The following is an 11,965-nucleotide window of genomic DNA, read 5'->3' as shown; positions in this document are numbered from 1 at the left end:
AAATGTGAGGAAACGAAATGATAGCATGTCATACAATCATAAATCTTCACATGAATACCACGGTTAAAAAAATCGCACTGGTGAACATAAAAACCCACATCATATGTTTGAATCGGTTGAAAACCATCACCGACCCGGTACAAACCGAAATCGCACTTAAAAACCGCAAAACCGAACCATTGAAAAATTACACCCAACGGTTTCTAGAATTCAAAAACCGCACCTTGTGGTTTGCGGTTCAGTTTGACCCTAAAACCGCACCCCGCACCATGCTCACCTCTAGTTTAACTTTGGGTATTTTTTGAATAATGTGGTCGGGCCTTCCTATGTTGAGCCCAATGGATTAAATGCCACCTGTGATACTCTTGTGAATAGGGATATCGTTAATAATAACGTGAGACTAAAGAAAGATAAGCGCAATTCGAGAGGTTCGTGGCATTCCTTAAAGCTGAAAGATGTTATTAGAGCTTCAAATAGTCAGAAATTGAGATTGAAAGATAAGGATGGCAATGGAAAAAATAAAAAGGGGGAAAAGGAAGCATCTATTATGGAGTCGATCATTTCTTATTCTATGGATATCGAAAACACATTAGACATGGGATGTGGTATTGGTTTCTGTATCAGAGGTTCTAATCAGACACTTCGATAAGGAGAAGGAGCGAATAAATGTAACCCCAACAATTTTGGGCTAGACGTTTAGATTATAATCATCATTTTATCGAACAATTAAAATCATTAATTAAAATATATGTTATGAAATAGTTAATAATTATTGTGTACACATTAAGTGAACAAATATTATGATTATGATTATATAATATTTGTAGAATAACTAGAATATTGAATTTATCGTTAAAATGATAAAATAAAGGATTATTTTAGATAAATAATCTTAACGGAAGTTGTAATAGTCGTGACGGTGATTCCGTAAATATAAAGAATGCTCAAATCTAACTTTATATGAGAAAGTTACGATTTATCTAAGTCCCGCATTCAAACTGATATGACAATATGTGTCATAAAAAATGAATCAAAGATAGGTTACTTTTTAGCCCCAAGTGATCTAAATGAAAGTTGTAGTGTTCGTAAATAGGAACTCGGTGATATAAAGAATGCCAAAACTTGACTCCGTATGAGAAAATTATAATTTTTCAAAGTTTCTAGTGCGACACAGTATAAAAGTGTGAGACACAAAAATCAAAATTAAAATTGGTTGATCGTAAATAAGAATCTGTCAATATAAAGACAATCGAGAAGGGAACTCGTATGCGAAGTATATAAGCGATACTTGGTCCCTAAGTTTCGAAACACAAGTGATACATGTTCAAATCTGTAAAAGTGAAATAGAATGATAATTAGCCAACGGAGTATAAATGAAAGTTGTTGTACTCTTTGATATGAGATCGACGATATAAAGAACATTGAAAACAAAGTTGGTATGAAGAAGTTATGATTTTCACACAAGCCTTCTTAGACCGAAAAAGGAAAAATAAATTGAAAATTAGTCGGCACAGTCTGAATAAAAGTTGATGTACTCATTGTTAGCTACGTGTGGATATAAAGACCGTCGAGAACGGGGTTGGTATGAAGAAGTTATGATTTTCACAACGTTATATACAGAATTACAGTGCAAGCCTTTTTGGACCGTAAAAGGAAAAATAAATTGAAAATTAGTCGACACATCCTGAATAAAAGTTGACGTACTCGTTGTTAGCTACGCGTGTGGGAGTTTTATGTGTAAATGGGGATTGACATCCGTAATTATTTTACCCAGGAAGTTCTCTGACCATTGTCTAATAATTTTGGTTGAGAAGTGTTTTCATTTTGGAATGACACCATTTTGCTTCTTTAATTCGTGGTTGTTTGTTGGAAGGGATGGATGCGATGGTTAAAAAAATGCTTAGGAGGAATGTTTGCCTTCGGGAACTTCTGATAGAAGATTGTCTTAAAAGCTCATTGCTGTTAAAAACGATCCAAATAAGTGGAGGACGGAGGCTAGATTAAAAGAAGCAGGGGAGTATCATAAGCGCCTTGCTTAGATCAATGAGTTAGATCTGGCTGTAGAAGATAAACTTCATTCTTCCTTGGAAATAGTTTGTAAGCAATCTTAGAAGCAAAGAATGTTAGAATTGGATCGATTCGCATGTTGGATCTTAAGCAAAAGGCTCGTATTAGGTGGAATGTTTACGGAGATGAAAACTCAGAGTTTTTTCATGGTGTGGTAAATAACAATAAAAGAAAAAACCATATTAATGGGCTGATTATTGATTGGTGTTTGGGTTGATGAGTCGTCTAATACCACGAATGAAGCTTGGAATTTCTTTTCTTCCAGGTTTGACGAACTGATGAATAACCGTCCCAAACTGATTAGTAACAAATTTAAAATATTACCAACTGGAGACAGGGCTACCCTCACGAGGTCATTCTCTAAGTTTGTAATTAAAGAGACGGTTTGGTGTTATGGGAATGATAAGGCGTCGGGTCCGGACGGATTTACTTTCAAGTTTTTGAAGAAATTTTGGGAGTTGATTAAAAATGACATGATTATGTTTATGCCGAATTTTGAAGGTTCGGTATGTTGGCTAGAGGATGCAACTCTTCATTTATATCATTGATTTCGAAAAATAGAGATGCTATTACTTTGAATGATTATACGTCGGTGAATCTGATGGGTTGTCTCTATAATGTGATCTCTAAAGTTCTAGCCAATCGTGTCAAAAAATTTCTTGATAAAATTATTAGCTCGGAGCTAGCGACCTATGTTAGAGGTCAGAGTATCTTGGATGGTCCACTCTTACTTAATCAAATTGTTTCTTGGTCCAAGAAGGTAAAGAAAAGACTTTAACTTTTAAAGTAGATTTCGACAAAGCCTTTGATTCAATGAGTTGATAATTTTTGGATTCGGTCATTGATCAAATGGAGTTTGGATGAAAATGGAGGAGATGGATAAATGGATGTCTTTCATCTAGTAGAGCCTCCTTTTTTATTAACGGATCTCCTACTAAAGAATTGGATATTAAAATTGGTGTTAGGCAAGGAGACCCTTTGTCTCCGTTTCTTTCATCATCTTCATAGAAGATCTATATGTCCCTGTGGAAGCGGGGTGTGATCTTCACTATTTTTGAGGGCTTTCTCTTTAGTATAATGGTATTTCTATCTCCCATCTCATGTAATGCCAATGGTGTCACTTTGTTTGTTGAATGGTTAGGGAGATAACTTTATCAATCTTAACTGTGTGTTTCGTTGCTTCTTCCTTACATTGGGTCTAAAAGTTAATATGCATAAAAACAAGGTGTATGGTGTAGGTGTAGATAGTTTCAGGCGGAAAGGCTTGTCAGTATTCTTTGTTGTGAGCTTGCTTCATTCCCTTTATTGTACCTTGGTCTCCTGGTTGGTGCTAATATGAAACTTGCTAAAAATTAGTCTTCGGTGGTTGAGAAATTTAAAACAAAATTATTTATGTGGAAAGCGAAATCATTGTCTTTTGGTGGTAGGCTTATGCTTGTTAAATCGGTTCTTAACAACCTTTTGTTCTTTTATTTTTCTCTTTTTTTAGGCTCCAAAGAAGGTGATTAACATGTTTGAGAGTATCAAAAGGAAGTTCTTGTGCGGTGATGATGAGGATAAAAATAAAATATATTTGGTTGCTTGGGATGTTGTCATAAAATCCAAAGAAAATAGAGGTCTTGGTGTTGGGTGTCTAAATTCGACAAATTTGGCTCTATTTACCAAATAGTGGTGACCGAGGTTAAAAGTTGAGTAAAAATCCTTCTTGTTCTCTTGTATTAAGTCCATTCATAATATAAAATCAATTGATGGAGACCCGATGGCTAAAAAATCGATAAAAGGGGTGTGTCCAAGTATAGCTCAAATTAGGATGGATCTTGGAAAAATAGGTATTTCCATTTCTTCTTTATTTTAAAGGGTAGTAGGTATGAGGGACAAAACATTTTTCGGAAAGTTGCTTGATGTGGTGGTTTGACCTTAACAGAGTTGTGTTCCAATCTGTATGCTTTAAATAGAAATAAAAATTATTTGATTATAGAAAAAAAAAACATATGGTTGTTAACTTTGATTCTTGATGGCAATGGGAGTAGTCGAGGAATATTAGAAGGGGGGTGGGGCGGATAAGTGAATCAACTATTGGTGCCGATGAGTATAGTGGCTGGTTTTCAATTCAATAATAAAGGTGATAGCTGGTTTGTGACGTGGTGATTGTGATGGTAAATTCTCGATGAAAGGTTTGCAAAGGCTCATTGAAGAATCGGGCAGGAGTGATAATAACAAGTTATGTTGGGTTAATTGGATACCCTCAAGGATAAATTGCTTCATTTGAAGATTGTTGCAAAATAGAATTCCTATTTTTTCTCATTTACTCAAACGTGGAGTTGCTATCTTGTCTTCTTTGTGTCCTTTTTGCATAGTTCAGGATGAAGACATAGATTAAACTTTCTTTCCCTTCGTAGCTTTGGGCTTAGTTGGTGGGTTGGTCCTCAATTCTTCATCATCAGTCCTCTTCTTGCAGTGATTTAAGGGATATGATAAGCTCGAATGCTCTAAACAAGAGGAAGCTTAAGTTGAAGTTGTCTCTTATGCATTCAACTTTGTGGATTATATGGAAGAAGAGAAATGAAATCGTTTTTCGAAACAACATAACAATGATGATTATAGCGAATGACATTAGCATTTGCACTTTTAGTTGGATCAAACATCGAGCCAAATTGAATTATATTGATTGGTTTAGTTAGTGTATGTTTCCTATTTCAAACATTTGTTGTACTTAGACTTGAGCTTCTCGCTTAAACTTTCATTTTTTGATAATATATTTCTGCTTGCCATTCAAAAAAAAAAAATACTCAATTTTTATAGTGATCTAAGTCTAATTAAATTTCTGAAAATTTAAATAAGAAAAACGTTGAATTCTTGAACTTATTTATTTATTTAGTCTCTTTTCATTTTAGAAAAAGCAACCTCAAATCCAATGACCTTTTCGCGGATTTAGGCATTCAATCTACGATTTTAAAAAAAAATGGCAATATTGTTATATTGGTAGATTGGTCTCTTAATATAGTCATTTTAATGAATAATTTAATACATATAAAATCAAGGGCAATGGAATATGGACCATATGTCATATGTGTTGGATATGAAAACCATACGTTTTTGTATTAATTTCTCGAAACTATGATCAAAGCTGCAGAAAATTGCATACCTCATTGACTAAAATAGTAGTAATATGTTCTAAAATTAATTTATGCATTGTTTTGCAAAATATAAAAAATTTCGTAAAAATAAAGATATAAATATTTTCGTAAAAATAGTAGGCTTTTTTATTAAAATATCAAAAGGTCATTTCCTCTTGTAACTAGTTTTCGTAAAAACAGTAATTTATTCTAAAATTAAGTAATTAACACACCCCAACACACAGAAAGAAGATGCCTCTCCCAACAACCGTCTTGTGTTCGGTGAGTAAAATAATATCTTCCGGATAACAAAAGAAAAACCGGTAAGACAGAGACCCGTGCCTTGTTTGATTATCTAATCTATGGATAATATGAACTTATCGATACATACGAACCTCATCTCACCTTCTCTTATGATCACCTTCCTTTTCTTCTCAACTTGCACTTTCTTTAAGCCTTCTTCATCTTCATCTGTAAGTTTTTCTTCTCCTTCATATTTATTACTCCGCACTCCAACTATTCGATGAAATGCCTCAATCAATGATTCTTCTGTATGATGTTCTTTTAATCCCTAGATGTCCAGTTGCCTTTACTATATATAATTCAACATCTAGCTTATATATAAAGAAATCAATACTTTCATCATCGTTAATTTTATATACCCGAACTTTTCTTTTTTAAGATCAAACCCATAAATATATTTTCAAACTGGATTTGGGTTTTTTTGGAAATTTGCCAACACGGATTAATTTACAGCACTCTTTACTAAAGTCTATTGCTGTTTATCTGTTTTTATTCCTTCAGATGCAACTATGGCGATCACCAAGGTCTATATAATGTGAGTAAATTTATAGTTTTTACCTTTTCTTAAATTATGATTCATACACACACAATACATAGAGTGTTTTATTTCAAGGTTCTTGCTTTATGTGTTTGATCAATTTGAATTTTGTTAATTTTGTTCCAGTTATTACTCCCTGCATAAACATGTTGAGTACATGGCTAGAGAAATACAAAGAGGAGCAAATTCCATCGAGGGAATCGAAGCAACACTTTGGCAGGTTTATAATTTTTAGTTTTTACAAATCAATACGAAGTAAAATATTAATTTTATTTGTAACATTGTTTAGGTACCTGAAACACTTCCAAGTTTGGTATTAGAAAAGATGAAGGCTCCTCCTAAAGCAGATGATGTGCCAGTGATTAAACCAGAACAACTTACAGAAGCTGATGGATTCCTATTTGGGTTTCCTTCTCGTTTTGGTGTAATGGCAGCTCAATGTAAAGCTTTCTTTGATTCCACTAACGATCTCTTTGAAACCCAAGCACTCGCCGGAAAACCCGCCGGAATCTTTTGGAGCACCGGTTTCCATGGCGGCGGCCAAGAACTCACAGCGTAAGATAACACATTTCATTTATGCAGTCTGCAAAATAGTTATTTTTCCATCAACCTCTGAGCTGTCTGACCAGTGGGGCCAGTCTACATTGAAATTGAAACTGTCACACTGCAGTTGTTGCTGATACTGATACTGTTTACTTGGATGTAGGTTAACGGCGATAACACAATTAGCGCATCATGGGATGTTATATGTGCCACTTGGATACACATTTGGGAGTGGAATGTTTGAAATTGATGAAGTTAAGGGTGGATCGTCTTATGGTGCGGGAACTTATGCGGGTGATGGGTCGAGAAAGCCGAGTGAGTTAGAGCTCCAACAAGCTTTTTATCAAGGTAAATATGTATCAGAAATCACTAAAAAGCTTTCAAGAAACTAAAAGTTAATCCAAGTGAATAAATCTTGGTTGTAAAGATTGTGTTGTTCATGAATAAGGTTAATAATTTATGTGTATATAGCATATACATATCACAGAGATTGTAAGTTTATAACACCACAAGCCCAAAATTATAATGAAACATCCAAAGGCTGAAATTGCATATTGTGGTATTAGTAGACATCATTCAAATCCATATAAATGTCCAAAAAAAAAAAAAAAAAAAAAAAAAAAAAAAACACTAATCAAGCAACATGTGCTAAACTAGGAAAAAGAGACTACCATTTACAATTGTAAACCCATGAAATAAAGAAAATACATAAATAAAACACCAAAAATGATCCTAAAAGTTGGGTATTTCATTTTGTCAATTCTCTAAGGCCCAGCCCAACATTTAATTACTTGATAATTGATATTGATACATCACCTGTTCGGATCACAAGTAACCAAAACCGGGTTCAGATAATTTAGAGCCAACCGGTCAAATCACAGCATTTCCAACCGGTGCCAAGTTGTTATTTGATTCATCTGTACACCGAGTAACAAACAAACAAACCAAGAAAAATAAATCAATAAATTATTTATATTGATAATGTTGTTTTTAAATAATATAAAAATGAATGTAATCAAGTTGTTACCAAGGGGAACATGTTGCACAAAGAAGCATGCACCAATCACTATATAGGCAAGAGTAAGGGTCACTCCCTTCAAGTAGTGTGAACTTCCATCCTGCATTTAATTTAATCAAATTAAATCGTATTCTTTTATTGGTTAAATTATATAATAAGAGTCAAATGGTTACCAAGAAAATAATGCGAGAATTGGATATAAACGTAAAGAGAGGGGGGGCTAAGTGTCAAACCTGTAAAGCTAAGGCTGTAAGGAGAATTGACAAGGCAAGGCAACCGGTTTCAAGTAATCCAAAATCAAGACTCATTGGTATCCCCATTATCCAAGCAATGATCACACATAAAGGAACCTAATCCAATTCCATGTATAAAATGTTTAACACGTTTACATGCATTAAAAAATTGATTTTATTTTTTATTTTTTATTTTTTACATTTTAACCATTCATTTATATTTTTGGGGAAAATCTCACCACAAACATGGAGATTTGAGTTGCGGAACCCATAGCAACACCCAAAGATATGTCCTGTCACAAATTTGTAGACAATGTTAGTATCTTACATATCAGCTAGACATAGTCTAATTTGTCTATATATATTAGTATCTTACCAATTTGTTCTTGAAGGCAAATATAATAGACCCTGCATGCTCTGCTGCATTACCGACAATTGGTAGCAAAATTATGCTTATAAAGCTTACGGAAATTCCCCAAGTTTCCGATGCAGCCTGATTCAAAAAATATTAATACATTTAGTAACTGTTGGATTCAGCTGTTTCTACAATCCTTGAGCTGGCCCACAATGTCAAAATGCTCAATTCGCATTGGAATTGAAACTTTCACACTGTGATTGCTGAAAAACCTGAAGTATCGTACCTCAATTGTTCCCACGATGTACTCGGACAAGATTGATATGATTATTGTCATGGCGCATAACCATATGAATGCACTCCAAAAACCTATGGATGCAGTCTCCTTATCAAGATCTTCATTAATATCGGCACCTTCGTCCTAATTAATTTCAAAAAACTAAATATAAATATATATATATATATTTCATTTGACCTCAAAAGTCAACAAGAACATCAACTTAACAAACCTCTTGTGATTCAAAAAGTTGGGTGTGGGTTTTCAATTGAAATATAAGATATGCCACGTAAGCAATCAACATCACAATGCTACTTGCCCTTGACAAATGAAGAACCACAATGTCTTGTAATTTGGGCACATTCGAGTTATGGAAATTGAAGAGCAATGGCAAGATTTGGCAAAGTAATCCGAGCAAAAGTAGCAACGAGTTCGCGTCTGCCTGCTTCTATTGGTCGCAAAAAATACAAAAAGAAAAAAGAATATTTTTTATTTTTTAAAATGAGATTTGGAGTTTTATAATGGGAAATATAATTAAGGGTGATGATTATTTACATGGTCAAATTTTTGTTCTTTATTGAGATTGGCTATGCCGCCACATAAGAGAGAGGATCCAAGAACAAGGAGGAGGTTTGAGATGATGGAGCCCAAAAGAGAGTATTTTAGGACATGAATTTTCCTTTGATGTAGCGCGAACATTGCTATTATTAACTCGGTTGCATTCCCACATGTTGCGTTCACGAGTCCTCCAACTGTAAACAATTATAATTTCAGATATTTGATTAAGTAACGAATTTAGTAAGTTTTTTTCTACGTGTCACATCGTATAGAAGCTTTTTTTTTTCCAAGAAAAACAAAAAGGTAAATTTATATTGTGATTTTGTCAGGAAATTGCATTTATTTTGGAACAATACATGATTGTTGCATTTAGTTTTATAAAAAGGTGTATTTATTGTTTTGACTATATGATACTATGCAATTGGAACAAAATAAATTTGGTGTTATATTTAGGGACCACAATTTATGATTGTTAGGGACATCTTGCAGCCTTGCATAGGACAGATATAAAGTGTCAAAGACTATGACATATCAGGAAGGCTTTTTATTTAACCCAAAAATGGTAATGACCAAATATAACATTAGAATTTAGAAGTACGTAAAAATCGGTCGGGTCAGATAAAGTTGAATAATTGAAACGAAAACCAGATATTCCCAATTTGGTTCTCCATTCAAGATATTTTTTATCATTGATTTTTAATACGGGTCATAAGTTTTTTAAAAAATAATTTTCTTTGATTTGGTTCGATCCAAAACCTGAACCATTTCTTATCTTTCAAACTCAGAAATGCATAGGTTCAGGTGTGTATTTATTAAAATTTTCATTATCTTTGATTTTCTTGTTTAGAGTTTAGGATTTAGAATTTAGGAAAAAGCATCTTTGATATTTTCACTATCTTTAGAAAGTGCATCTTCTATACACTTTCCAATACACACCTCTACAAAAGATGTAGCTTAAAATCAGTTAGTTTCGCTCTCCCTAGTTCTAAATTTTAATAAAATTCTCTCCTTAAAAAAATATATGTGTATGTGAGATATTATTTAAAATTAAAAAAAGAAATCGTTTATATTTGTTAAAAGGGATCTTTATATAAATTGTTAAGATCAGCTTTTTCAATCTACAAATTATAAAAGTGAAAGATACAAGACTGAAATTAAAAGTAATCTTTATATAAACTGTGAAAGATACAAGACTGAAACTAAAAGTGATCAAAATCAGGACACTTGTTTGTTCTGTATGTTTGACACGAGGATATGGAATTGTGGATACACATATAATTTTAAAAATTGAAAGAATGTTCCAAAAGAGATTGCAGCTTTTATTTATAAATATAACAAAGAAAGCATACACTAATCCCAGTGAAAGAACAAAACAGTGAAATTTTAAAATCCTGTAAATGTAAGCTTTTTATAATATTAATCGGTGGACAAGTGTGAACTCAGTGGACTTCAGTCGGAAAAAGCTTAATTTTTCAATCGAATAGACTTTGATAAGTAATTTTAACGTTCGATGACTGATTCTATAGAGTTTAATTTCCGATTCTAATGATTATTGATTTATTTTGTCAAATGGGTGATCGAAGGGATTAGAAGTTTACCTGTAGGGCCTGTGAAGTATGCAATTTGCCTTTGGAGATGAATTTCACCAACACGGAATTCAGAAACGAAAACGAAAACGAAAGTCAGAGAGTTTATGAACAACAAATAGATTAGCAATTTAGAATGTAATTGTGAAAATTACTCTGTTAGAAAACTCAGACGTTCTGCAAGTGGAGTTAGCCCAATCAAACTCAACGCAAACACCCATGGCTGCAAAAACCAAATTAGATACAAACAGAATCAGATATTGCATCAAACACACATAAAATGATGAACATGCGTCACTTACTCGACGGAAACTGTAATAATGAGCTACAAACGCCATCGGGATGGCAGGAAAAAGCAAGAAGAGTTTAGTTCCTAAAATGACTATTCGAACATTGGCGAGAAAATTCCTCAAAATCCGAAACCGAACACTCGATAGAACATCGGTCTGAGATCTCGTTCGTAACAAGGACTTGGCAACCGGACTTGATTTCACAATCTCTCCGTTCTCCAAGTCGTAATTCACCGAGGAACTCATCGACATCGATTTTACACACAGTAACACACACTTGTACGTCTGTGCTCGAAATGCAGTAATGTGGTGAGATTTGTAGGGTTGAGAAGGAGAAGGTTCCGGGAAGTTTCGTTTTGGTGTTTTTGTTCGAGTTTTAATGGATGAACACCACGTTATATTTGCTGGAAACGGCAACCGCTGCTGCGTGGCTATAAATGCAGAAACAAACGATTCATCATAAAAAAGACTTCAGACTGCAATTGCATGAAATTACGTGTCTTTACATGGAAAAGTAGTAATAGAAATTAGAAAATGATAATTATTTCTTCTGACTCATTTTCATACTTGGTATCTATCGAAATAAAAATATTTGCTTCTTTAAATTCATTTAATTATATATATATATATATATATATATATATATATATATATATATATATATATATATATATATATATATATATATATATATATATATATATATAAACTATTTAAAAAAATTTACAAAAAAATATATTTAAACTCAAGTTTAATAGTTGGTTAAACATAAAAAAATATAACCTTTAGTATAGTGTAACACTTTTATTTTTATAATAACATAATAAATTTAAGTTAAGTTATAAGATTTTGTAAGAAAAACAGCAGTACCTTTCATTTTAGAAATTTTATAGAGTATTAAAATCATTCAAAATATATAATATATAAATATAACATTGAATCATGATATGTTCCAAATTTGCAAACTTTGATAGACTCTTTATAGTTATCCCAAAAGTAAAACTCTTTGAAAAGATAGTAGCTCAAACATATTCATATGTCTATTTGAAAAGATAATAGCTCTTATTCAATTATTTATTTA

General features: G+C 32.9%; 2 protein-coding genes across 3 annotated transcripts; one reads left to right on the top strand and one right to left on the bottom strand.

Annotated features, from left to right (window-relative positions):
* Positions 1-5,523: 5,523 nt before the first annotated feature.
* On the top strand, positions 5,524-7,033 carry LOC111893172 (probable NAD(P)H dehydrogenase (quinone) FQR1-like 3). Of its 2 annotated transcripts, none has more exons than XM_023889236.3 (5): positions 5,524-5,656; positions 5,988-6,021; positions 6,151-6,244; positions 6,314-6,579; positions 6,731-7,033. In XM_023889236.3, the coding sequence occupies exons 2-5, from the start codon at positions 5,996-5,998 to the stop codon at positions 6,957-6,959; spliced, it is 615 nt and encodes a 204-aa protein (XP_023745004.1). In that variant the 5' UTR covers positions 5,524-5,656; positions 5,988-5,995; the 3' UTR covers positions 6,960-7,033. The 2 variants fall into 2 exon arrangements, with proteins under 2 accessions (XP_023745004.1, XP_023745005.1); XM_023889237.3 differs by having other exon boundaries at positions 5,533-5,650.
* Positions 7,034-7,202: 169 nt separating this feature from the next.
* LOC111893170 (vacuolar cation/proton exchanger 1) lies at positions 7,203-11,330 on the bottom strand. Its single transcript, XM_023889235.3, has 11 exons — positions 10,897-11,330; positions 10,750-10,817; positions 10,607-10,635; positions 9,006-9,202; positions 8,683-8,898; positions 8,460-8,594; positions 8,195-8,311; positions 8,058-8,111; positions 7,819-7,935; positions 7,595-7,685; positions 7,203-7,484 (listed from the first exon to the last, which is right to left on the bottom strand). Exons 1-11 carry the CDS (start codon positions 11,134-11,136, stop codon positions 7,438-7,440), a joined length of 1,311 nt encoding a protein of 436 aa, XP_023745003.1. The 5' UTR covers positions 11,137-11,330; the 3' UTR covers positions 7,203-7,437.
* Between the last annotated feature and the right edge of the window lie 635 nt (positions 11,331-11,965).

Source organism: Lactuca sativa, chromosome 8, assembly GCF_002870075.4.
Source record: "Lactuca sativa cultivar Salinas chromosome 8, Lsat_Salinas_v11, whole genome shotgun sequence".
Taxonomy (NCBI): domain Eukaryota; kingdom Viridiplantae; phylum Streptophyta; class Magnoliopsida; order Asterales; family Asteraceae; genus Lactuca; species Lactuca sativa.
Note: the sequence above shows the minus strand (reverse complement) of the source record. Positions and strands in the feature narration are given on the sequence as shown.